The sequence below is a fragment of the Nyctereutes procyonoides genome, unplaced genomic scaffold, assembly GCF_905146905.1.
Source record: "Nyctereutes procyonoides isolate TBG_1078 unplaced genomic scaffold, NYPRO_anot_genome, whole genome shotgun sequence".
Taxonomy (NCBI): domain Eukaryota; kingdom Metazoa; phylum Chordata; class Mammalia; order Carnivora; family Canidae; genus Nyctereutes; species Nyctereutes procyonoides.
Genome location: NW_026575034.1, coordinates 2758489 through 2786372, shown reverse-complemented (window position 1 = coordinate 2786372; position 27884 = coordinate 2758489). Strand labels below are relative to the sequence as shown.

The window sequence follows — 27884 nt, the reverse complement described above, 5'->3', positions numbered from 1 at the left end:
AATTCATAAGCCACACTGGACCCTGCCATCCCAAACAGAGTAACTGGTTCAAGGACAAGCACATGAGGTAGGTCTGGCTAACCAGAGTCCTCCTACGAGTTTTCTGCTGAAAGCACAAGGAAGACTTTAGAAAACTCATTTTGGATCTCAAGATGCAAAGACGTGCTTAGGGCTGCCACTTGGTCTTCTTCCTACACCTGGGTTTCCCTCCATATGGAGACAGGCTATTTGCAACAGGAAAGAATGAAGCCAAAACACAAAATTAGAGACAAAGTTAAGACATGGAGAGCATGAGAAGACTCTCATGACTTTTAAACCTTGAGATCCAGTACCATCTGTAGCCAACTCCACCTCTGGAATTTCTAGTTCTACATGAAACAATGAATCCTCTATTATGCCTCAGCTGGGTTTCTGTCTCTTAACCCCTGGGGACTCCTGTCAAATACAGTACATATCCCAAGCTTTAGCTATTCTCCCAAAACCAAAAACCACCTACAGCAGGCCCCAAATGTCTGCCTCTTCATGCACTTCCTGACCCCAAAGTCAATCTCACAACCCCACTGAAATGATTCTTTAAGAAACTTAAATTCAAGGCCTTTTCTCAATATCTGGCCACAGGCACCTTTCTCCAGCCTGTCAATGTTGATCCTTCTTTTCTTGTGAAAAATCTCTCCTCCCACAGCTCCTGGGGCACAGTTCTGCCCTAGTTCTCCTGCTCCTCTGGCACTTGGTCTTCTTCCCACACCCGGATTCAAGTGTTTCCCAAGGAGTTGTCTTTGGCTTCCTTCCCTTTTCTTTTACCCTCGCTCTCTTGGCAAGCTCTTTCAATCTCATGTTTCCAGTAATCACCTTAAAATAAAAGACTCTCAAATATATACCCATAGTACTCTAATTCTATAATCTATACCCATGAATCTCTATTCTAGACTCCATGCCTATATCTCCAGAGACCCCCTGCTCATATCCCACCTAAATTCCATACGTATATTCAAGGATAATAGCTTCTCTTCCAAGACAATTGCCCTTTCTATAACGTCTGAATGTCTGTACCTTTTATCAAAGCACACCAGACTCCTGGGAATCCTACGTGAACGTGTTACAGATGTCACCCCATCATTCCAGATGAGATGTCCTCTTGATTCTATTTCCATGCATCTTTTGCAGAGGTTCCCTAGGTGCCCTAATTCAGATTCCCCTCATTCTCATCGGGACCATTGCCATCAGCATCTCCATTTGTCTCTCTGCACTGTCTCAACCACAAACATCCTACTGGGTGTGGTGAGATCACCTTTACTGAAGGTCGTATCTGGTCAAGTCATTTCTTAGCTCAAAAAGCTTCAACAGTCATGCAAAAGTTGAATCTCCTCATTAGTCTGCCAGGAAAGAGGCACAGGATTGGAGCTTCAGTCTGGCCCCAAACTCCTTTCTAGGTTTCTTTCCCATAACTTCCTTTCAGGAACTCAGCCCTACAAGCAAGCCAATCGCCATTCCTAACACCAGTCTTTATATCTTTGCTCACACTCCCTCTTCCACATCTCCTTAGGAATTAATTCCTACCATCCCTCAAGACTCCCCAGAAATACCAACTCTTGGATGAAGTCTTCCCTAATCTTTTTTAATAAGCGGGACTTTGTTTCTTCTCTGAACTCCCCAAACTCTAATACACCACTCATCTCCCTCGAAGGCAAGGATCCCATTTAATTTAACACTGAACACCCTGCTCTACCTAACAAAAGTTTGTTGAATTAACAAATTGCCTTACAAGTCTTTCCCCATGCTCTCCACATCCACAGAGGCATAGCCTGGGAGGACAGCCAGGTCCATGACTAACGTGCTATGTAACCTCGGCAAGTTACTTAACCTCTCGGAGGAAAGCCTCAGCTTCCTCATCAGCAAAATGGGACTGAATACAGCTCAGCAGTTTATGAATTAAAACAAAACAACATCCGTTCTGGGGGAAGGGGCCTATCCAATACAAAGCTGGCCCAATTAGTGCAAGTTCTCTTCTTATTTTTCTTTTTACACCCTTACTCCCTAATCTGAGAGTTTTCCAAGTGACACTCGGAATTTACATGAACCAGACAAGCAGTGTCCCTCTGTGAGCTCACTGCGTCCTTCCCAACAGTAAGAGCAGTAATCTTTCCTACCAAACCATCCCAACAGAGCACTATAAGGTGGAGCAAGAGAATGCTACCAAGAGCAGAGTATTTTTTAACTATCAAATACCACCAGAGCCACTGAGAAACTCACATTTTCTGGGGGGAAAATGACTTTTGAAACTTAAATTATCAAGACACAACAATCAGATACAACTTGTGGCTCTTGATCGTATAATGGACCAGAATTTTATTTTTCTTCTGCTATAGAGAATTATCTATGGAACAGCTGTTAAACTTGAATGAGAATTACAGATCAGATAATAATAGACATCAACGCTATTTTTCTGAGTTTGGCAACTGTACTGCAGTCCTTTAAATGAATATCTTTGTGTTTGGAGTAACAATGCAGTATGCAGTGGTAAAGGGGAATTATGACCGCAACTTACTCTCAAATGGTTTAGGGGTAAAAAACGTACATATGTACTTTAGCTCTCCTATTGTGTGCGTGTATATGGAAAAGAGAATGTTAACATTTGGGGAATTTGGGGACTCTGACTAAATGGTACGTGTGAACATTCTTTATGCTTGCAACAGTTCATAAGTCTGAAATGTTATGTGTGTGCGCGCGCGTATGCACATATTTACACACACATACCTATATAAAAGCACGTTCGATATGTAAATAGGCCAGATTAAAGTATTTGAAACTATGGGGTTTTGACCCACTGCTTGTACCGGATTTGAAATCTCCCTGTTCAAATTACTCACTGGCCCTCTTCTTGCACGGTAATGCCCTAATTTAGAATTAACTGTCCTACCGATGAGAAAGATGATGAGTGAGCTTGAACAGTACTCGGAGACCTAAGTCTTACTTTAGCATTGTGAGCCTTCCAAAGTCAAAGCACTTCTTGAAACAAATGGGATTATCCTCATCTTCTAGAATGTATTAAACAATACACTGTACAAGCGCCAAAGCTGGCAACGGTTTCTAACTGCTTTTTCAACATCTAAACTCAAAGTAACATCCATGGACTTTTTGGTGGCAGCCTATGGAAAAGCGTTTGGCTATTCCCCCCTCTGTTGTTTCTAATTAAATCATGTTCACGACTCCACATTTCAGCCATTCCCCAAATGCCTACCAGTGCCCTGCAGGTCTGAAGGAAAGCTGAAAATAGTTGTGCTCATAATCACATCAGACTAGATTCTGTGAATGCTAAGTGAATATTTTCTAAGAATTCTGGCTTTTTCCTTCGACGTTGCTAACAGAAACCTATACTGACCCATTCCAATGTCCATCCCCAAGCAAAATAACCTCCCCCTGAAATACTTCAAGAAAAACAAAGACTGCGATGCTTATGAAGATTACTGAACTCGCCCTTCCTCCTGTGGATATAGCACTTTATAAGGCCACAAAGCACTTTTACATAAATTATTCCCTTTTCCATTTAAAACACTCCTGTGAAGAGTTCCATGCTAGAGTAGGAAACCAGGAGGCAAAAATCAAGAGACTGTTCCAAAGTTTCTGATGTTGGATTAGAATATTTTTGTATTCCCAGAAAGGGGTGGGGGGATCCGTGAATGGCATCTAGTCTTTTCCCTACTGCTCTCCCCCATATCCAATTTCATCCCTTCAGGATTAAGTCTAAACTGTTTGGCTTAAAAAGTCCCTTTATGATCTGGCCACATATCCTGATACTTCTCTATCTTTCAATATATCACACTTCTGTCCATTTCATTAAGAGTAACTGTTACTACGGATGTTTTAACACTTCTGAAATGTCTACGTCTATGTCTTTGCACACGTTACACGGTTCTTCCTGGGGCATCCATCCTTATACCCATCTGAGAATTCCCAGGCGTCTTTCAAGACTCTGCTGAAGCTATTCGAGGAAGCCTTTCCCAAATCCTACAAACTCGAGTAAACATATTACCTAAGGCTTTCGCTGACCTTACACACACTTCTCTGTCTTCATCACGCTATATCAAGTGTTACTTCCATATCTTCCTCTAGGCCAATGTTGTACAACTGAACTTTCTGCAGTGCTCTGAATGCTCTATTGTCTATACTGTCAAATACAATAGCCCCTACCCCCGGGGGGCTACTGAGTACTCGAAAGATGGCTAGCTTAGCTAAGGAACTGGACTTTTTATTTAATTTTAATAATTTTAAATCTAAAACTAAATAGCTACTTATGGCTAATGGCTATGGCATTAGGCAGCATGGCCACAGACCTACTGTCACCTCCAAGGACAGAGACCAAACTTAATTGTCTCTGTACCCCTGGTACCTACTACAGAACCTGGCACAGAGCAGGATACAGTGTTGGTTGAAAGAATAAGTAGATGTTTAAGTATCTATAAACACTTCTCATGTATTATTGGGAAATGATGCCACCTACTAGTCCAAGCATTCTGGATCAACATATAAAATGCGGCCAACCCAGTCACATCTTGTAAAATGCGCCTCATTAATTATAATGGGGGGAAAAAAACCCAAAAAAAACTAAAAACGTCAGCAAATCATTCATTTCGACTCAGGGCACTTCAGCTTCACAATCACTCTTAAATGACTTCCAGATGACTTCTGGATAAATGGTTACACTGTTTATGAAATATTACAATAGTCATGGCAGCATCATTTTGCAATGTCAAAATCAACTACAATGTTTTATAAAGGAAAAAAATGGGCTCTTTACCATGCTTTTATTAACATGGAAAAAAAAATTCCTTTAAATGCCTGAAGTATTCCCAGAGTATTAAAGACTATTCTGAAGTATTCTTCAAAAACACGCATTAGCTCTCCTAACTTAAATCATTTTTGAAATCCCATCCAATATTTGGATAAGATGTACTGGCTAGATTTGATGGGCTCCGTCACTGCCAAAGCAGAATATAGAAAGGATGTGACCTACCTACAAAGAACTCGCAGTCAAATGCAATTTGGTTCCAATGAAAAGTCTCAATTAACAGAATTCATGAGCTTGACATTTGAGATTTTAAGAAATCCAAGATGTGAACTTCACAAAGTGGAGACTAAGCATGTTTCACTCGATATCCAGGCCCTCACTGCAAAATCCCTCAGAATGGAGTTGGTGCTCCACGGCATCAATGAAGGTGGTCTGCACCCAATCGCTGCACCAAGAGCAAGGAGAGCCTCTCCGTCTCCTATCTGGTGCATCACACATCCCACAGTGGTTACACAACAGATGAACAGCCACTTGTAAATGTCCTTTCGTTGCATAATTCTGCAAAGGGAGACTAATCCTGAAGTCTAAAACTCTATAAATAAATAAATAAATAAATAAATAAATAAATAAATAAATAAATAAATAAATAAATATATTTATATAGTAAATACTTATAAAGATATAAATAATAAGGAAAAAATAAATAGGTAAAGCATCTTGAACAGCTCAACTGGTGGGAGTGAGGAGGTGGGGGCTTCAAACACATAGTTCACTCCTTCTTAATTTAAAATTTTAATTAAAAATGAATAATTTGGAAGTGTGGTGGGCAAAATGGATGAGGAGGGTCAAAAGGAGCCAACTTCCAAATACAAAATAAATAAGTCATGGGGATGTAAGGTACAGCACACTGTCTACAGTTAATAATACTGTATTACATATTTGAAAGTGGTTAAGAAAGTAAATCTTGAAAGTTCTCATCACAAGAATAAAGGTGTAACTAATGGTGATGGACATAAACTAGACTGATGGTGGTGATAATTTCATAATATACACAAATCATTATGTTGAACACCTGAAGTTAGTCAATTGCATCTCAATAAGAAAATGAGTAACCATTTACTACAAAATAACTAACGTTCACTATAAGAAAAAAGGGAGGCAAAAATAAAATATACACTTAATTTTTTTACCCAAAGATAACATTTAGTATTATATATTCCACTGCTTTTCTTTCTTTTCTTGCGCCCTTTTAAAATAGTAAAATAAATACTGGCTATTTACATAACACTTGCTCTGTTTCATGCACTGTCCCAAGCATTTAACATCTATTAATTCATTCTGTCTTCACCAGAATACTATGAGGGGGACTGTTGCTATCTGTACTTTATAGACAAAGAAACTGAGCAGAGGGAGGTTAAGTAACTTGACCCAGTTCACAAGCTTAGAAGTGGCAAATAATCTCTGTTCAGTTTTTGCTGTGGGAACATGGTGTTCAGCTAAGTAGTGTGGGAAGAAAAATTTCACCTAAACTTTATTAAATCCTTAACTGCTATTTCAATGCTCTTGTCAGAAGCAATGGAGCACATCTAACCTGTGTGGCTTATATCTGATTCCTGTTCCCCATGTTGGGGGAGAGGCTGAGCTTGGTAGGAAGCATTCACGGACGTGGATCTACTATTCAACAGCTGGGCTGTAGGATACAATCTGTGAGATGAATTTAGATTCCTTCAGGGCTGTATGTCTTTGATGTTCTTAGTATCAAACTGTTACCTTCTTACCTACACATATCATATAATCCATTAGCCTGGCCACTAAAAAAAACCTGTATTTAACTTGATTTAAATCTGATTTTATTTTTTTTTCACCTGGAATCTTACTATAATGCATAATCTCCAATAAATAAAATTAATAAAACAAAAAAATTGAAATTAAAAAATAATGCATCATTTCCAATTACTTTAAAATGTAATTGTGACTATTTTGATCACAAACTTCAAAAAAAAAAGTGTGGAAAGCAAAATGAAATGGAGGTTAAAACAGATGGGAAGAATTTTTCCACATTGTAAATTGTTCAACTGGAAGTGTGAGCTGCACCTGACAAGTCCAGAAACATTCTTAAAGGTGTCCTAAGAGACTGAGATGATTTTCCATGCCTTCTCCCCATCTTCAAAAGTCATGTGCAAATGTCCAAGGGGACTTACACTCTCAGTTTTCTGCTCACTTGCAACAATACCATCTCCTGCATCATGACCCGAAAATTCCACGTATTATTTTTTTTATGGTTGTGTTACCCACACAGCAACTCCTTTGGCAACAATGGTAATTACCCCAGCTTGTTATCTCAGGATAACACTGTAATTAACTTGTGTCACTGTAGCATTCGTGGTTATAATAATTGTAGCAAAAAATTCCTATGAAAGTAATATTTTTAGTTCTGGCTTTCAAAAATAACTTCAGCAATTACACCGCTTGAAAAAAAAAATCAAGTTTCTTCCCCCCCCCCAAAAAAAAAGAAAAGAAGAAAAACATGATTTCCTCTGCACAAAGCTCATTGAGAGTAAGCTATCTGAATGCCCCCGAAGAAACATTAGACTCTCTCTTGTAAGAGCTTCCAAAGAGATTGAGAGAAACAAACACATAAATAAAATACATTTTTCAAAACATTACTTACAGCTCCTCTAGAAAAGGGAAGTTCTTAAATGCATCTTCTGGTAATTGAGTAATGTTGTTCATACTGATATCCCTGGAAAACACAAAGTTAAGAAGATTTTTGACTCAGTGATATTAGACTTAAGGAACTTAATTCAACAGAAAAATAATTAGGTGCTGACATTCCGTAAAGAAATGAGAAACATGAGCACACAAGTCAGACACAGGGATAGTCAAAACGTGACTTCCCAATGCAAAGTTAAACCTTTACTTATAGATGATGTTCCACAATTTAGTAATGAACATAGAAATGTACCCAGATACTGGGTTTTCCTTTCCCACCTTAAGTTTTCTTGGAGAAAAAAGAAAGAAAGAAAGAAAAATGCCTCAAACTGCCTCCAACGAGTGGGCCAGTTTGGCTTCACAGTGCTCTGGGATTCAAAGTGCTGTACCTGATAGAAGTAAACAAATGCACACCCCGGGGTATGATCAAAGATTTGCAGGCAAGGGTGGCTTCTTAAGGCGCTGTCAGGGACAATAAAACAGGTCCTAGCTGTATTCCAGTCATATTTTCTGCAAAACCTATAAAAGTCCTCCAGGTAATAGCTGTAAGGGGATTTCATTTTTGGCCTACACACAGATGCAGCCTAGAGACATGTGCGTACACGACAGGTATGCTGTCCAGTTCCAGTTTTTCCCTCGAGAAGCAGCAGAAAGGAGAGAACTCGCTGGATGATAGGACTTGACAATTAACTAGTTCAAACAGCTTAAAAAATACTTCGTTAACCATTTCCTTCTTCCCTGGCAACTGCCTTCTCAACCGGTTTTCTCTTCCCACACGCCGTGGTAGGTGGACCCCGGGAAAAGGCTGATCAAGGCGGCCTCAGCAGGGAAGGCCCGGGAGCCCTGGGCCACCTGGGCCACCGCCTCCCCGCGGGTGCCTCTGGCCCTCGTCTGCGGCTGGGCCGGCGGGTCTCTCCTCTCTCAAAACCACCAAGAAAAGTCACCACGGGGATGGCCTCATCACTAGGTTAGACACATGGACGTAGGAAGGTAGAAGAGAAATCAGCTAACAATAAAGCACCGAAAATCAGCTAACAGCCACACACAAACCACTGTGATGTTGATTAATTTGGTCACCTGGAATTTTTTTTTTTTTTTTTAAAGAGCGGACACCTGCAGTACCAAGGTAGGTGAACTGCTTCTCCCCATCTCTCCCACTCACTAAACCTCGGAAATGGAATCTGCTCCCCTCTTTCGGAGCCCTTCCCAAGGCACGACTGGAAACCTGCCTGGCTGGGGAATGACAGCGACAGCAGGCACAAAACCAGCCCTAGCAGTGGCAGCTAGGGGCAAAGAACACTGAAACCGTGGTGACGACCCCACATGGGATCTCCCTTTTCAAATGGGAAAACTGGGGCTTCCTGGGGTACGGGACCTCCCCAGGGCACCCAACGGATGGTGTCACAGGTAACGTGAACTCCAGAGTCCCTGATTTTGACTGTCCACTGAGTCTTCCCAAGTATCGTGCGGATCCAGTTACTTCTCTCCAGTGGTAGTCAAGATACAAAGCAAACCCACGGTCCTACCAAGGATAAAAGCAGAGGGATGCTGCCCCCAAGATCTTGGTATGATCGTCCGCGAATCTCGGGGAGAGCACTTTTGCTCATTCAAAAAAAAAAAAACGAATTATAAATAGCTTTAGAAATCGAGGGACCAAATTCATATAAATGTCTTTGAGCATGAAACTGTTCGAGAGGTGAATCCAATGTCCACAGAGATTCCCATGCATTCTAAAATCTTACCATTGAACACAGCTCAAATTCTGTTAAAGATAACTTATAAGAAAAACAAAATTACTATACATCTCAAAAAACTATTTTTGAACACAGGCCCTGCATGGTACTTTAATCAGGGATCGATCTCCTTGGGCAGGGGAAGGAAAACCCTATGTTTTTCATAAGCACTCAAGCAAGATACTGATGAAACAGTACCAAAATGGGAGTCTGAGGAAGCAGGCTCAGCTCCTGGTACCAGCCACCTAGCCACTGTGTAGTCCTGGGCCTCAGTTTACTCATCTGTAAAATGAGAGCACTGAGCTGATTGGTTGAGGGGCTTCCCAGCCTCAAACTGTATACTTCTATGATTCGCATTTTCCTATGGTTTTCACGGAGGGGACCATCCTCCCTGATGAAAATATAGGAGGTTCATTTTTGTTGGAAAAGGTACGTTTCGGAAAAATTTACCATGACACGAAATTTAAAGACTTATTAGTTCGCCATCATAAAACCACTGAGTCATTCCCGCTGGAAACCCATTTACCCTTAACCAATAAAATCATTCTTAAGAATACAACAAAACGTTTAGTCACACTGTAAGGCAAAATAATAATCTGAGTAAGCAGTGACTCTGTAAAATATCACACAACTTTGAGGCTCTTTAGCCATTCCAATAAATGGAGAAAGGAGGACAACCACAATTTATTACTTGACAGAAGGCGGCACCCCATAGAGTTTCCCGAAGTTTGGCACACCTGAATTCAGGTGAATAGCGCAGTAACAGAAAAACTGATTACTCGCGTCACCATAAAAAGGCACATAATTAGAAATTACACCACACTATTCTCTGCGTTCCAATTTTTTAAAACATATACACCTATATAATTCTCTCATTTTTACCCCTCAGAGTAACAAGACATGACAGGTAGTTTTGCTGGGAGCTATAAATGCAATTAGTAGGGTTCCATATTTACACACTAATATGTTTTAAACATGTGGGGAGGTTTTGTTTCAAAGCTTCGAATTCGGGGGTTAACACTTATTTCCAAAATGTTCTGAATTTCACACACCTAGAGAGGTTCTATCCTTATAGGTGTTTCCCCTCATGTTTTCTGGGCATTAAACAAAACATCTGGGAATAAGGAAGAAGAAAACAAGAAGAAGAAGAAGAAGGGGGAGCCTACAAGATGTTATCTCCAGAGAAGCTCTGAAAACATGTGGTTACAGATTATAAGGTGGGTGGGTGCTCATTTAAAATAATGAGGGCTAATGGTGATAAACAACCTACAGAGAAGCCTTAGAGAAGATTCCAGACCTGACATCACCGACACCGACAATAGAGCTTATGGTTGGAAAGGATGCTTGGGATGATAAGTTAACCGTCACCATTTGCAGATGGAAGCCCTATGCCATCATTACAAACATCTCAGCCTCACAAGTCGTATGAATTTTTATTATTATTTTTTTTATTTTTAAGATTTTATTTATTTATTCATGAAAGACAGAGAGAGAGGCAGAGACACAGGCAGAGGGAGAAGCAGGCTCCACGCAGGGAGCCCGATGCGGGATTCGATCCCGGGTCTCCAGGATCACACCCCAGGCCAAAGGCGGCACTAAACCGCTGAGCCACTGGGGCTGCCCCATATGAATTTTTAAGACACATAAGTCAAAAATATTTTGTACAGAAAATGTTCGGCTAAAAGATAAGCCTCGAGACCGGTGGTTTGACATTCACAGGAGCAACGCAATCTTAGCAGTAACCTCTGAAAATCAAACCCACTGACGTGCAGTCTTGGGGCCCCGTGAAGAACAAAAATATCACCTAGAAAAAAAACCAAGCAAGGTCAGAGCACCACCAGCTCACAAACGCCTCCGAGGGCACTTCCGAGAGAGCGGATGGCCTTGTCTGGAGCCTGATGGAGCTGGAAGTGCACAGGCCACGCACCACACAGACCAAGATCTACCTACGTACGAGTTCACTAGCTGTGTGACCTTGGGCAAGCTGTTCATCTTTCCTAAGCCCTAGCTTCTTCGTTTGGGAAAAGAGAGAGAGAGAGAGAGAGAGAGAGAGAGAGAGAGAGACCGGAATAACTAAAACCTTGTAGACCGCTCAAGATCAGAAAATGTCAAGCTACACGCAAGAAACGAGGTAAGTGATGAGGTACCAGCTACTATCATCCGTATGTTTGCTGCTCCTGGAGGCTGGCTGAGTCGGGAGCAGCGGAGGCTGGCAGGCCAAGCATCACACCACCTGGTGGACCTAGAACCGGGAATCATTCCAACTACAGAACTAGACTCTACACTCCAGAACTCCAGGAGTCCAGGATTTTTGAGCCAGAAGAGCCCTTTGAAGTCAAATACTTCATTTTAAAAGAAAAGAGTTGAGGCCCAGGTGTTGACAGAGTCAAGCACCCAAAAGAAAGGGGAGGGATGGGGGGAGCAGGAAAGGAAATTATATTCTTACAGGAAATTTTTGGAAGGACAAGGGAAGAGGAGCCATGTTCAAAAAGCCGAAGATGGGATCCCTGGGTGGCGCAGAGGTTTATCGCCTGCCTTTGGCCCAGGGCGCGATCCTGGAGACCCGGGATCGAGTCCCACGTTGGGCTCCCGGTGCATGGAGCCTGCTTCTCCCTCTGCCTGTGTCTCTGCCTCTCTCTCTCTGTGTGTGACTATCATAAATAAATAAAAATTAAAAAAAAAAAGCCAAAGATGACTTCACGCGGTTTAGTGATAACCAGGGAAGAGAACCCAGAACCTCTAATGGGGAGCTTGACTCTATGTTTCTACACGTACTTGATCCGTAACAGACTTCTTCATACGTCGCTCTCTCCAAGTACACCAACCGGAACAGGACATCTGTCTGCATGTTACACCGACACCATGCAACACTCCCAAGCTCTTACCACAGAGATCAGAAACCCAAAAGCACATGGCCTCACTAGACAAATAAAGCTGAATGCTCCGATGCCAGCAGTCACTGGCTTCAACGTTAAAATTTAAAGGGTACAATTGTTTAATTGAAACTGCTACATCTCCCTAGTGGTTAAACTCTCATCTTTTTTCCCCTCATAAAATTCACTACTTCTAAAGTACCTACAGAGTAAAGAGGAACATCATGTTTCAACAAGGCACCTTTTTAAAATCCCCGTAAAATGCTCCAGAAGCCAGCCTAACCTGTTTGCTGACGGCCAAGCGTGTACCACCAGGGACTCCGCCATTGCATGCTCGCCGGGCCTGGGCCTGGGCCTCCTGCCATAGGATTATTTAATTTTCAATAGACTGTGATTGACCCAGTGTTATCTACATTTGAATAAGCCCTCCTATTTGTACTAGATAAAACCGTACTGCTACTACCACACTGTTGATCATATCTCAAACGCTACCCGGCAGTTTAAAGTCACTAAACGACACACAGGTGCCAGAGAACACGGGGCTCCCCTACGTGTTCTCTAGGAGATGGTTGGTCTTTAAACTCGACAAACATATATTGACAGCGAATACCATCCCAAGGACTTCTCTAGGGTCTTTTGGAAGTAAGCAAACGTTTCAGGTCCATCTTTGGTTCACAGATGTCTCCAGTATGGACAGAAACAAAAAAAAAAACTAAATGTGAAAAATGCTTCTGGTGGAACAAATTTGAAGGGAAGGTCTCTCCGGTGTCCACCAGTGGTGCCGACACACATAGAACACCAAGGTTCTACTCAAAGCCTATGAAGGTTCATTCCTTTTCTGACACGATTCCATATCCTTAGGCAAGCAATCTCCTGTTCTCGCTCGCCCTTTCTCTTTATAACAAAAGTGATCTACGTGTATTAGTTTTTTTTTTTTCCAAACTGAAATACAGAGAAGGACATCCACAGTATCTACTCAACTCCCCAGACCTAACTGCTGCCATATTTCATCGGTATCATCACAGGTTTTTTTCTATGTTTGGTGCATATTTTTACAAATATCGTATAGTTCTGGACACGTTTACCTACTGGCACCTAAGATTGACTCTTCATGTGCAAAATGAAATAAAAACTTTTCTGAAGCTTTACATTTTAATAAAAGCACAAACATTATTACTTGACATATCTTGATGCTGTTTTTGGCACGTCATACACATGGGATGAGAAAGTCTTTGCTAATGAAAGCCAGCATGCCAAAAGGAAAAAAAAAAAAGGTTAATTAGAAATTTTCCTGTAAAAGGAGATACATGTCGCCCATTTAACATTAGCCACATATGTACAAGGCAATGTGCTAGGCTGGTGAGGTTTTTGTATCAAAAGATGTGTTTGCAGTTATTTTCTTTTTCTTGATTGTGTGCATCTTGAAAATATGCATTATTGCACCATGAAAGCAATCCGAGCAGCTATGGATATGTGAAGATGCTGCTGTTTACACTGTAGAAATGAGGCCAAAACAGTTTCTATGCCATTTCACTCAGATTTTGCTCCAGAGATATTTTCCTGACCTTACATGTTTTAGCACTACTAGAGTCCAAGTAGATATCACAATAGACACCCCTCTCGTGCCATGTGCAACATTTCTACTACAGTTTTAGGCAGGAAGAGAAATTGGCTCCATGTGATCTGGAGCCTTCCTTGGTGTTGCGAATACAAAGACACAGTGCTTTTCCAGCAGAAAGAATCCAAAACTTGCTTCCCTGCAGGACTGCAGTCCTTAAGAAGGTATCTGCTACAATCCACCATAGTGGTTAAACTATGACACTGAAAAATAAATTTTAATTACTGCAGAGAAAAGCTATCACCTTGTAAAGTCCTTATCTATTTAAAGTACCTGAATAACCCGGCATATAATCTTCCTAATAATATAGAAAGTCTAGAGAAAATGCCAACCTCAAATCTTAAAAAAAAATGCAAACGTTGTGCTATAGGAGATAGAAGAATGTTTAATTCATTTTATGATCATCTATTCCAGTGGATCACAACTTCCACTTCAGGCTCTTTTAGAATTTTTCTATTAATGACTATACTGCCATTGCTAAGAAAATGAAAAAGACATGAAACAGACTGAAGGAAAAGATTTGCAAAACACTCGAGAAAAAAGAATTTACAATACAGAAAGAACTCTCAAAACTCAATGAGAAAATAAACGTGATTTTTAAGTGGGCAAAAAAAGATTTGAACTGACACTTCGTCAGAGATGATGATACCAACGTCAAAAAGCACATTAAAAAAAAAAAGATGTTCAACATTAGCCAGTGGAGAGATGCAAAATAAATCACAAGATACACACCACACAATTATCAGAATGGCTAAAATATAGGAGGAAAAAAAAGGAAAGAAAGTCGAAAATGCCGAGTCGTGACAAGGATATGGAACAGCGGGAACTCTTCTACGCTGCTGGTGGGCGTGCAAAATGGTACCACCACTTTGGAAAACAGTTTGGCAGTTTCTTATAAAATTAAACATGTCCTTATGACCATACGACTCAGCAACGCCGTCAGATGGTATGACATATGACTGTCAAAACTGGAAACACCCCAAGGAGCCTTCAACGGGTGAATGGATAAAGAAACTCTGGTGGATCTACACAACGGAATGACACCAGCAACGAGGAGACTACTGATTCAAGCAGGAGCACGGATGCATCTCAGATACCTTCGGTGAAATCAAAGCCTGCCTCAAAAGGCTACGCGCTCCATTCCACTTATACGGCGTACGGGAAAGGGCGAACTTGTAGAGACAGAAAGCGGGTCGCTGGTGGCCAAGGGCTGGGAGGATGGAGTGGGAGAAAATGGGCACAGGAGAACTTTCTGGTGTGGTGGAAAAGCTCTGTATCTTGGTTTCCACGACGGTCGTATGATCATATGCATCACAGCTCTTAGAACTGTTTATTAAAACGTGAGTTTGCTGGATGTAGCTTAAACCTCAACACCTGCCTCTGATAAATAAGGGCAAATATATCACCCCCTTACATTTCCCCCACGGGAAAAAGAACTAATTCTGTGGCTAGAGGTCCTCTTTGCCAGCTTCATCCAAAATGTCACGCACAGAGCTGGCTTCGGAGTCAGGAAAGACGCGGTTTCGTTGTGTTGCTTTTTCATTCGCTTTGTTTTTCCAACCTCCGCTATCCACTTACAGCAGGACATTGGGCCAAACCTCTTCATTCTCTCTTTACTAAGCGCGCAGTAGGTTTGTGCCTGTGTGCTGGGTCCCGGGTATATGAAGACGAGACCGCGTTTACCCGAAGAGCACTCTGAGACAGTAGAAAGGCAACACTAAACGACAAGTAAACATTGTGGTATGTGTGGCGCAGCAAGGGAAGATGATCAACCAAACTTGGAACTGGAGAAAGGCTTCCAAAGGCAAGGCTGTTGTGCCAAGGTGCAAAGGCCAGATATTACTCTATAGAGGGCTGCTATTTCAATCTGTGCTCTCACTCATTAGGTTGGCCCTGCTTCTCAGCAGAGACGCAACTGGCATGTCGAGCAGGATAATTCTTCATTATTCAAGACAACCTTGCTCACTATAGGGCACTTGGCAACCCTGTTCACGCCAGCGCACTAATTGGTGCAAATAAAAACATTCCCCAAACACTTCTAACCTTCCCAAAGCAAGCTGGTAGCGCAAAGAGGGAGATGGGCTCTATTTAGCAAGGGGAATACGGCATCTAAAAAAATATAATGAAGAGTGAATATCAGGTCAATACATCACACAGAAGAACCAGTGTTGTTTCACAACAATCATTTGGATTTTTGCACATATACTGGTTCACGGTGTAAGATGTAGTCTTCGCTGGATTCATGGGGAAAAGGAAAAAAAAAAAAACTGAAAGACTCTGAACTAGATGATTGTCTGTTGGGGTGGAGGTGCATTCCAGGCCCAGGGACGATGACACCTGAAAGCACGGTCTACTGAGACAAAGCCAGAGTGGTCAAAGAGAGAACCCTCTCCAGGAACTTGAACATTAAAAGCACCACTTGCAGGTGGCGAGAGAAGCTACCAAGACGAGCAGAAAGTCCAACCCCAAAAGCCTCGTGGATGTGACCTCCAGAGCTGCCAGAGGAAGCTTAAGCAGGTCACGTCTGCCGCAGAAAGATCATTCTGGCAGTTGTAGAGGACAGTGGAAGGAAAGGAGGGAAAGAAGAAATTCAGCCCTTCTGGAACGTGGTTTCCCTGACTGTAAAATAACGTGCACTCACTAGTTCTCAGGTCCTTTCCGAATCTATCATTACGACGCCTACTTTGGCATTCCTGATTCTGCACATTCCATGCATAATCAGTAGAAAATAAGCAACTCTTAGATTCATGTTTTTCCTATATGCGCAGGCACATTTGCTTGTGTTAGCAAGTGTGTGAATGAGCACAGACTTTTAAAACATACCCCCTTCAGAATTACAAGGGTTCAGCAATTAAGAAAGACGCATGACTTCATTTCCAAAGGTACTATTTTATGCTGTAATTGTTTATGCTCTCAATGAAGCAATGCAGCCTAGGAGACATTTAAGGGTGTGTTCTTCAAGGAGATGCTAACCCAACGAGTTGGTAAAGAGACAGCACAAAACGCTGGTGTGAAAATACCACACCACGACGAAAGGCAGGTGTGGCTGAAATTATACATCCTTCAAGGGGTAACTTTACAAAATAAAAATAGTTAGGCTAATTCAACATTTTCTAATATCGAAACAAGTTGTTCCACTTGTTTCTGGAGTTTTTTTTTTTTGTTGTTGTTGTTGTTTTGTCTTGTTTTTGCCTTTTTAAACGCAGCCTGGTTTTCGAGTGTAGGATGCACCCTAAAGAGAAAAATGTAAAACGCTTGAAATCTGGAAGTAACGTTTACTAAATGGCCAAGAAAAAAAAAATGAATGCCAAAGAGAAAAAGAACATTTCTTTCTATAGTTTGATCAAGTACACTAGCATCTGGCATCCCATGGAACAGACAAGGGTTAAACTCTAATATTCCTTGTTTTCTTGCTACTTAACGGGTGTTCTCAGGCATTCTTCGGGTGTCAACAGCTGTTCTGGTAACCCTAACGATGACAAAACAGTGCTCATTACCAGCCAAGACACACAGACAGAATGGTATTTCAACAGTCCATTTAACTCCAACAAGAAGTATTGTACGGATTGTCAGCTGGGCAGATTGGAAACACTCAATTACTTCATCCTAGCAGACAAAATGCACTATTCATAAAGAAATCAATCCAGCAGCATTTATTATGGTAAATATTCTAATTAACTAAACGGTTTATGTTTTATTATGGCTACACTTATTAACACCACTGATAGGAAAACATTACTTCATGGCCCTGCCTTCAAACGCGCACACCCACGAAAACTTCTGTTTAGACGCGCATTTTTTTTGAACTTCAACTCACAACCAATTAATGGGTTATGAAATCATTTTAATGGACCATAGCCAACTTTTTTTTTCCACATTTAAATAGGAAAGACTAGAATAGGATAGAAAAAAAAATCAGAATACATCAAATGTAATAACAGTAAGTACTGTTTCGGGAAATTCTGGTTTCAGCTTGTGTTTCTGCCTTACTGAGTGCCACGTCTCAAGTTCACATATATCGTCGGTGAAATATAGTCAGAACCACTAATTCAAGGGTTTGGCTATTAAAGCCAAATACTTATTTTTTTTAATAATAAATTTATTTTTTATTGGTGTTCAATTTGCCAACATACAGAATAACACCCAGTGCTCATCCCGTCAAGTATTTCTTATTCTCCACCCGCCCCTCGATGGAGTCACAACTACAGCTGCTTTCCCAGCACAAGATCGGCTCAATGCACTTAGTAAACTTGAAAGTCTTCCTTCACCTATGAACTTCCCTCTTGGAATCGCTTTGCTACATACTCCATAGATTTTGGACCATTGTGTTTTCGATTTTCTCTGGTCTCATGGTATTTTTGTTTGTTTGTTTTTAATTTCTTCTTTGATCCCTTCATCGACCCATTGGTGGTTCAGCAGCAATGCTGTTTAGTCTCTACATGTTTGCGTCTCTTCCAGTTTTCTCCTTGTAATCGATTTCTAGTTTCGTTCTGTTGTGGTAGGAAAAGATGCTGGAGATGTCTTCAACCTTCTTAGATTTACTGAGACTCGTTTTCTGACCTAACATGTCAGAACCTGGGAAATGGTTCGTGTGCACTTAAGAAGTCTTTGAACACAAGGCTCTGTACATAGCTACTCAGTCCGTCTGGGTTAAGGCCACTGTTTCCTTATGAATTTTGTCATATTATCTTCCATTGATGTAAGTGGGCTGTTGAGGTGTCTACTATTACTGTACTACTGTCACTCTCTCCCTTTGTGTCTGCTAATATTGCTTCATATGCTATATTGACATGTGTCACACACTCTGGTTGGATTAGTCCTTTTATTATGTAATTCCCTTGTCTCTTGCTATAGCCTTTGTTTTAAAGTCTATTTTGTCTGATACACGTATTACTATCCCAGCTTTACTTTTGCTTCTGATTACATGAAATATCTTTTTCCATCCCCTTACTTCCGGCCTGTGTGTCTTTAGATCTCAGACGAGTCTCTGGTAGGGAGCATACAGATGGGACTTGTTTTTTATCCATTCAGCCACCCTGTGTCTTTCGATTAAAGCAATTAGTCCACTTACAATAAATAAACTATAGGGTGCCTGGCTGGCTCAGTTGGAAGAATATGAGATCTTGATCTCTTGATCTCAGAGTCATGAGTTCAAGCCCCACACTGGGTGTAGAAGTTACTTTAAAAATAAATAAACTTTTTTTAAAAAGGCTTTTAGTCCACTTTTTAATTTTTTTATTTTTATTTTTTTTTAAGAGAGACAGTATATGTGCATGAGTGAGGAAAAGGCAGAGAGAGACTCTTAGGCTGAGCATGGAACCTGACGCAGGGCTCGATCTCACGACCCTGAGATCATGACCTGAACTGAAACCAAGAGTTGGATGCTAGTCCACTTACATTTAAAGTAATTATTGATAGGTATGTATATGTTTTTATTTGGGGCAGTATATTTTACATCTTTTTGTGTATCCCTTATTGTGATAATGGGGATTATGCCAATTTTGTCATTGTTTGAACTTCATACTAGCTTTTTAAGTGACTGATCCACTATCTTTGCTATATATTTGTTTCACCAATGAGATTGTTTCCTTTCACATATTCTCTTTTTTCTATTTATGGCCTTTCTGTTTCCACTTAAAGAAGTCCCTTCTAATATTTCTTGTAAAGCTGGGTTAGTAGTGATGAACTGCTTTAGCCTTTGCTTGTCTGGGAAACTCTTTATCTTCTCTTCAATTCTGAAATGATAACCTGCTGGGTAGAGTATTCTCGACTTTAAGTTTTTTCCTTTCGGCACGTTTACTATATCATGCCACTCCCTCTGGCCTGCAGTTGAGCTGAAAAACTGGCTGATGGCCCATCATGGGGTTCCCTTATATGTAACTAACTACTTTCTCTTCATGCTTTCAGAATTATCTTTAGTTTTGTTTTTGTTTTTGTTTTGTTTTACATTTTGACTCTAATGTATTTTGGTGTAGATCTCTTTGGGTTCATCTTGTTTGGGGCTCTCTGTGATTCCTGGATGCAAATGTCTGTTTCCTTCCTCAAACTAAGGAAGTTTTCAGAACTACTGTTTCTCCAAATAAGTTTTCTGCCCCTTTCCCTCGCTCGTCTTCTGGGTCCCTGTGGTATGAATATTAATATGCTTCATGTTGTCCCGGAAGACTCTTAAACTATCTTCCTTTTTAAAAATTCTTTTTTCTTTTTGAAGTTCAGTTTGGTTGATTTCTATTAACCTGTCTTCCAGATCATTAGTCCAGCTTCTGTATCATCTACCCAGTTATTTATTCCCCGTGGCGTATTTCTCACTTCTGTTATTGTATTCTCCAGCTCTAATTGGCACTTAAATATTGTCTAGCTTTCTTGAAGCTCTGTGTTCATCCATTCTTCTCTCTATGGGGATTTCTACAAGCACATGATAAATCAGTGTTTGTATATTCAATAATCATCCTAGGCAAGAAAAGCTCCAATTTCTAAGACACTGAGGCACTGACCTCATAATAATGAAACAAGAAAATTCTAAAAGACGAGGTCTAGGCCTAAACTCAGAGACAGGCTGAGATTTCAGCAACCCTTTAATGAAGGCCTTGTGGGGCAAGTGCTTCCCTTCAGATTATGAGGCATGAAATAAATACCCCTCACAAACACACATACCACATACTCTCCTTTCTCCCCTCTGATGGCCATTTTTAAAAAGGCTTATAAAAGATATTCTATCCTTAAAGGAATGACTCAAAATTGTAACTGAGATGACTCAATCATTTCTGTTGACTATAAGACAACAGACATTGATAATGATGGTTTATAAAAAGTTATTCAAGATATTCCCTTGGGAATGACTTAACAAGTCATTACAGCCACTAATGATCTATTCACTATAGGAGAAGCTATGCCATCCAATCTGAGGTAGTCCTCAATCTTTGAGCAAAGATCCTCAAATTTGGTTTTATAATACTCCTGGACAGCTCCATTTGTAGCAAGTCTTTAAGTTCTAAACAATCTCAGAAACAAAACTTAAATTCCTTTTATTTTCTGCAGTCAACATGGATCATACAGTCCTTTATTTTTTACCTTGGACAGAGAACAATGGGCTACCCTGAAATTTGGTTTTTAAAAAAGAGAGAGAGAGACACTCACAGATATACTCTAGGAACTCCAAATTACATTCAGATTAATTGCTTTAGGTTGTTTGTTGAAGATTATCCGTCAGTTCTAAGGCTTACAATGTTTGTTGGAAGAGTTAATTGGTAAGGAGAGAAGAAATAATATCTTAGAAAATAAACTCCTATAAGAAAGAGAATACTTAATACCTTAACCCCCAGTGAAACCAGATACACACTTCTGACTTCACACACATACACACACACACTCCAAAAAGAGCTTGACCTATAATAAAAGATTGTTGGGATCCCTGGGTGGCTCAGCAGTTGAGTGCCTCCCTTCGGCTCAGGGCGTGACCCCGGGGCCTGGGATTGAGTCCCATATCGGGCTCCCTGCATGGAGCCTGCTTCTCTCTCTGCCTCTGTCTCTGCCTCTCTCTGTGTCTCTCATGAATAAATAAATAAAATATTTTTTAAAAAAAGATTGTAAGATTGGAAAGTCAAGTCAGATACCAATAAGCAAGATGCCAATAAACCCCAGCCTGCCTGGGACAACCTCAGTTTACAACTATTGTCTCAGCACATTATTCATGGCATTCCTTTTCCCTCTCAGAGGTACAGTCATTGGGATGATATATGAAATGATCATCCCACTAACAGCAGTAGGTTTGAGTGAATGATGTCGAATGGTTTGTGATGGGAAGAAGTGGAAATCTTGGTTTGGATTGGGGAAGGTTTGAATAAAAAGCTAATTCCTCCTCTAAATAATACTATACGGATAATAATGTGAAAAACAAGTTATCGCACATCTGTAGAGTTTGTAAATATCACTGTGATCAACTTGCTGTTCCTCCAGCTGGACCATATGCTCTACTAGGGCAGGGTGTGTGCTTTGCTCACTACTGTGCCCAAGCCTGTGGCATACTGTGTGGCCACAGTCGAGTGAATGGCATGCCAGACACTGTGTTAAATGCTTTAATGGTCATGATAACAAATACATACTTAGCATTTCCAAAAAAATAAATTTTAAAAAAGACTTAATTTTCCAGTAATCTAAAGGAAGTCAATGCCCTGGCTGTGGGAGGGAAGAAAGAAAGAACACAGAACATACCCTCTTTTTTACAAATTTTATAATTGACTCGATTATGGAACAATCAGGAACACAATATTTCTTATGGAGAGCAAAGAGTGTTAATGACAGATTTCCTCCCAAAGCCTATTGCTGTAACCAAATAATAACCCTACATGCAAACACATTTGGGAAAAGGCAAGAAAGAGAGCAAAACACTCACTTAAATACAAGTTCCGGGACTTAAAAATAGCTTGGGAGGAATGATGTAAATTTGGATTTCAGTAAAACTAATTTTTCTTCCTCAAAATTTTAAAATACAGGCTGTGTCCTAAAAATAGCATCTCACAGAACCACTGAACTAGAAAGCATAGTGGTTAAATGCTTCCCCAGAAGCCAAACCAAATGCCCTGGGTTTGAACACAGCTCTGCTCACTCATCAGCTATATAACCCTGGGCAAGTCCCTTAATCTCTATACGTGCCTCAGTTTCCTCAAAAAAATGGTGATAACACTTCTGATTTCAGAACATCGTTGTGAGGGTTAGATGATGTGACTTCCAGCCAGTGCCCAGCCTAGCAACAACTAGCCCACAGCCAAAACTCAATCAAACTCTGCAATTATTATTTTGTGATTACATCACCTGATCACCATCTAATCTCACCATCTCATTTTAATAATGAGGCAACTAAGGCCCAGGAGGGTTAAATAATTAAAGAACCAAGGTCAAAATCAAAAAGATAAGTTCTAAGGGCGCCTGGGTGGCTCAGTCCGTTGAGCGTCCAGCTCTTGATTTTGGCTGAGGTCATGATCTCAAGGTCGGGGGGTCGAGCCCCGTGTTTGGCTCCACACTTAGCAGGGACTCTGCTGGGGATTCTCTCTCTCCCTCTCCCTCTGCCCTTCCCCCAACTCTCATGCTCACGTGCTCTCTCTCAAAAATAAATAATCTTTAAAAAAAATAAGAAGTATAAATCCAAGTCCAGGGATCTTTCTACTCTCCCAAACTGGAGCATGCGGTAGTGACGCTTTCGGCAATATGCCCTTGATCTTGGGAAAACAACTTCCCCAGGAGCAATGTGTTCAATGGTGCTTAGATTCTGAGGTTAATGGGTAAGCAGTTGGCAGAGCCCCTCGCTGCAGTTCAACTGATGAACGAATGTCACCAACAAAACACAGAAACAAATAAACCAATACTACCTGTACTCAACCAAGCACATGGATGAAAAATCTCTTCTTACTTATTAAGAATATTGGTCCTTGAAGTTGTAAGTTTAAAATGAGGCAAACTGCTAAAGTGGAATTCTATAGATACCTCTACAAGATGTGGATGCATCAGTGGTGATACATCAGTCGAACTTAAAGAATTTGTACCTATTGCTCTTATTGATCCATAAATCTTTGTTGGCAGGATGGATAAACTGTCCCTGTGATCTTAAAAAAAAATAAATAAATAAAAGGGGAAGGAGAGCTGAATGCAAACCAGGTAAAAAGGTAGGGAAGGGCCTCCAAAGCTAAAGGAACAGCCTGCATGCAGGTGGATTCGAGAGGACAGACCAGTCAGGAAGCGGCAAGTGCCCTGGGCCGGCCGGGACGCAGAGCTGAGGTGGGGGGCAAACCCAGAATGACAGCACAGGCCCAGACTACTGAGGACACGTCCACGTAACAACGAGTGTGAGGCAGAAACAAGAGGCTCTGGAAGACTTTTTTTAAAGGAACATAAGGAAGGCGGATTTACAAAGAAATCCTGGTGGATGGGTACGATGTCTACAGTCGGACCCCCCCTTACTGAGATGGCAGGCGGCATCCTCCACTGGCCGGCGGGGGGGCGGCGGCACTGGGGACACCAGCCAGGGACACCGTAGGAGGGCGCGAAGGTCACAGCGTGCGGGGCCGCACCGCGCTCCCTTTCCCGGGGCCCTTGGGGGAGGGGGAACGGCTCCTCCAACCAGTCCGAGACAGCTGTGCTCCTCCCGCAGGCGCGGCCTTCCCCCCCCCCCCGCCCCCGAGGACCATGTGGACCCATGCCCTGCTTACCGGGTACCCCAACCCGTACCCTGGCCCCTCTCGCCATGAGCATCACGGGAGCAGCTGCCGGGGTTCCGGTGTGCTGGGGGTGGTTCCTGTCCAGACGGGACTCTGGAACCCTCCTGGCCTGCAATGCTCCTAGCCCAGGATGCTCCTGGCCTGCGATGCTCCTAGCCCGCGATGCTCTTAGCCCGGGACACTCTTAGCCCACGATGCTCCTGGCCTGCGATGCTCCTAGCTCAGGACACTCCTACCTGGGACGCTCCTACCTGGGACACTCTTAGCCCACAATGTTCCTAGTCCTTGAAGCTCCTGGCCCAGGATGCTCCTGGCCTGCGATGCTCCTGGCCCGGGATGCTCCTAGCCCAGGGCGCTCCAAGCCTGTGATGCTCCTGGCCTGGGATGCTCCTACCCAGGATGCTCCTGGCCCCAGGTGCTCCTAGCCTGCGATGCTCCTGGCCCGGGATGCTCCTAGCCCAGGGCGCTCCTCGCCCGCGATGCTCCTGGTCTTCTCAGGCACCGATTCTGTATTTTATGCTCCACCCTTAGAGGCGATCTTAAATTCCTTTTTAGAATAAGGTAAGATCACGCTGGCATTGTTGTGAGCACCCCCTGGGGGCCTGGCACTCCCAGGGGACAGACACGGGTGGCCCGAGGGGGCCTGCGGAGGAGGGGTGGAGGCGGGGGCCGCTGGAGGGGTGCTGAGGCCTGGAGGCAAGGCCGTCGCCCGGGGGCAGAGGGGAAAGGAAGGGAAGAGCCCTCCGAGAGGCAGGGCAGCGGGGCCTCGCGACTAGGGCCCGAGAACCAAGGGACCAAGGGTGACCGTGGCAGGGAGCCGGTGCTTGGTCCGCAGCGCGGGGCAGTGATGCCCGGGCCCGGCCCAGCGAGGGGGGCGCACAGCCACGAGGACGCGAGGGCCCAGCGGGGAGGGACGGTCAGGGAGGCGCGGCGCAGTCCGGGGACGCGTCGCCGAGTCGGGCACTCCCCTGTCCCAGGCTGCCAAGTCATCAGTAACTATATTAGCCACGGGATTTGGTAATTAGATCATTTGTCAATAGGCTTATCGCGGCGTGAATCTCATGAATATTAACCATAACTAGAATTCTGCCCCCTTTTATTGGGCTCTGGGAAGAGAACAAAGGCAGAGAATCTCCTGAGGTAACTGGGCAAGATTTAAAAGAGAAAAGGAAAAGGAACAGGAGGTTTAAAGAGGATGTGAGTAAACACATGAGCAAGAGCCCGCCTGAGGTGGAACCGCCTGGGCTGGGACCCGACGCACAGGGACACACGGGCGAGGGCGACCGCGCGCCTGGGCCTCCCGCAGGAGCCCCGGGGGGGGGGGTCCCTCCACCCGCCTCCACCCCGGCTCACTCCCACCTCGCATGTGTTCCTTCCACCCCTCGTCACAACTATCTATTTTGTTCCTAATGTGTTTTCCCAGCTCCGGCTCAGCTACAGTAATTAATTCAAATACACCATCACTTAAGTGCCAATCAAAGCTCCATCGAGATCTAAGAAGAACAATAGTGTGCTTATAGGCACCGTCTATTAATTCAAATTACCAGTTGAGTCACTACACGCCAACAATTAAGCAATGACACACACACAGATCATGCTCCATGGTAATGCAGCTAAACCAGAGCTCTCAGGACGAGCTGTCCCGGTGGCTAAGTGCCCCAGAGGGCGAGGGGTCCCCCGGCCGACAGAGGGCCAGGGATCCGAGCAGCTCTTGATAACAGCTCGTTTTATTTATTTCTTTTTTTTTTTTAAGATTTATTTATTTATTCACTCATGAGAGACACAGAGAGAGAGGCAGAGACACAGGCAGAGGGAGAAGCAGGCCCAGGGAGCCCAAGGCGGGACTCGATCCCGGGTCTCCAGGATGCCCTGGGCCGAGGGCAGGCGCTAAACCGCTGAGCCACCCCAGGGATCCCCAACAGCTCTTTTTCACTGTGCTGGGCCCCCACGAGGAGCTCCAACGCTGTGGTAAACAGCACAACAGCTCCGTCCTTCCCTCCCCACCCTAATCCCTCATCCACACCCACGCTCTCTCCCCACCAGAGCGGCCGCCAAGCGGGTCTCCCTGCTGCCATCCTTATCCCTTCCACTTGCTCCCTACACGTGGGCTGTCAACATCATGCCCGTGTCCTATGGCTCATTAGCCTCAGGTCTTGGGCGAATTCTCGGTCATGGTGGTTCAAGACCAAAATAACGCTCTGTATAGCAAAGCTCTGTCCCTCCGTCGAGCACAAATAGAAAGGCGCTCCGTGCATCAGGAGATCTGATGCTACCCCAGATGGGCTGTCTCTACAGTCCCCTAATTACCCCGTCCACACAGCCTTTTCCTCCCAATCCCCATGTTTGACCTTGCTTTCCAAGTGCTCAGCAACAAAACAAGTACAGTTGACCCTAAAACAACACAGGGGTTAGTTAGGGGCACCAACCTCCCCCCCGCTCCCCAAAGATCCAAGATCGACGTCGGACACCCCACTTGACGGCTAATAGCCTCCTGTTGACCAGAAGCTTTACCAGTAGCATAAACAGTCAAGTTTAAAAACACAAAGTTTTTATGTTACATGTAGTAAATACTTTATTCTTACAATAAAGGAAGCCAGAGAAGAGAAAACGTTATGGGGGGTGGGGATCGAGAGGCAGAGGGAGACGGAGAACCTTAAGCAGGCTCCGCTCCCGGCACGGACCCCGAATCGGGGCTCGATCTCACAACCCCATGATCATGGCCTGAGCCGAAATCAAGAGTCGGCCACTTAACCAACTGAGCCACCATTTGCCTTGAAGAGAGAACATTATTAAGAAAATCGTAAGGAAGAAAAAAGTACCTTTTCATGAAAATACAACCAGCGTTGTTCAGGGATCAACCGTATTTTGCCTAAAAGTTACACATCTCCCAGAAGCCTCGTGCAGTGGAATGCACCTGCACAGACGGTGGGAAAGCAGCGGGACGGGGGCGTGCGGAAAGGGCCAGCCTGCTCTGGCCAGGAGCGTCCGGCCCAGCCAAGGCCCCGGCAAATGCAAGGCGGCCACTGCTGCTACCTGAGTGACACCAACAGAGGGAAACGAAGAAAACCAGAAACCACGGAAGAGTAGTGGACAAGAAACAAGGGAGTTTATTTTATTATTTTATTTATTTTTTATTTTTTTTATTTTATATTTTATTTTATTAATTTTATTCTATTCAATTTTATTTTTGAAGATTTTATGTATTTATTCATGAGAGACACAGAGAGAGAGAGAGGGGCAGAGGGAGAAGCAGGCTCCCTGTAGGGAGCCCGACGCGGGACTCGATCCCAGGACTCCAGGATCACGCCCTGGGCCGCAGGCAGTGCTAAACCGCTGGCCCCCCCAGGGACCCCCACAGAGGAGTTTTAAATACAGAAGAGCTCACACAGGAGCCAGTATGTGGACGCCCCAGGAGCAGCCTACAGCGCGGCACAGGCCTGCAGGGGCTCCCGCCGCTCACGGTGCCAAAGCTAAGCTTCCCCCCCAAGGTCGAGACACCCTCTCAGTCACCACCCCCTCGACCCCACTGTGCGCAGGGCAGCTGCCCCCAGACCTGGGCGGCCCTCCCCTCCCCGCACCCCAGCCCAGGTGTCCCCACTTCTGCGCACCTAGACCAGCACCACTCAACACGGGGACGGGTCCATGAACTGCTCACGTGCCCCCAGAGACCAGCGGATACCGAAGAATTCACATCCGAGCAACTCCATAAAGTCATTTTATGCCCAACCCCCCCCCCTGCAAAAAAAAAAAGAAAGGAAAACTTTGGGTTGGTATTTTTCCATTGTATTTTTTTTCTTTTTTTCCCACTTTATTTTCCTAAAAGTTAATCCGCATCGTGTTCACAGACCCATCAAACCACACGGGTCCAGGTAAACGCACTGGCCCGTCAGCCAGGTACTGGGAGGCACACCGCCCTCGACCCCTCACGTGGGACGCCCCTCTGCTGCTTCCCCC

General features: G+C 43.4%; 1 protein-coding gene across 1 annotated transcript in view; it reads right to left on the bottom strand.

Annotated features, from left to right (window-relative positions):
- LGR4 (leucine rich repeat containing G protein-coupled receptor 4) overlaps positions 1-27884 on the bottom strand; it is a 98807-nt gene that overhangs the window by 38655 nt on the left and 32268 nt on the right. Inside the window, exon 2 of the mRNA XM_055317792.1 lies at positions 7458-7529. Coding sequence (XP_055173767.1) covers positions 7458-7529 — 72 coding nt within the window. The remainder of the gene's footprint in view (positions 1-7457; positions 7530-27884) is intronic.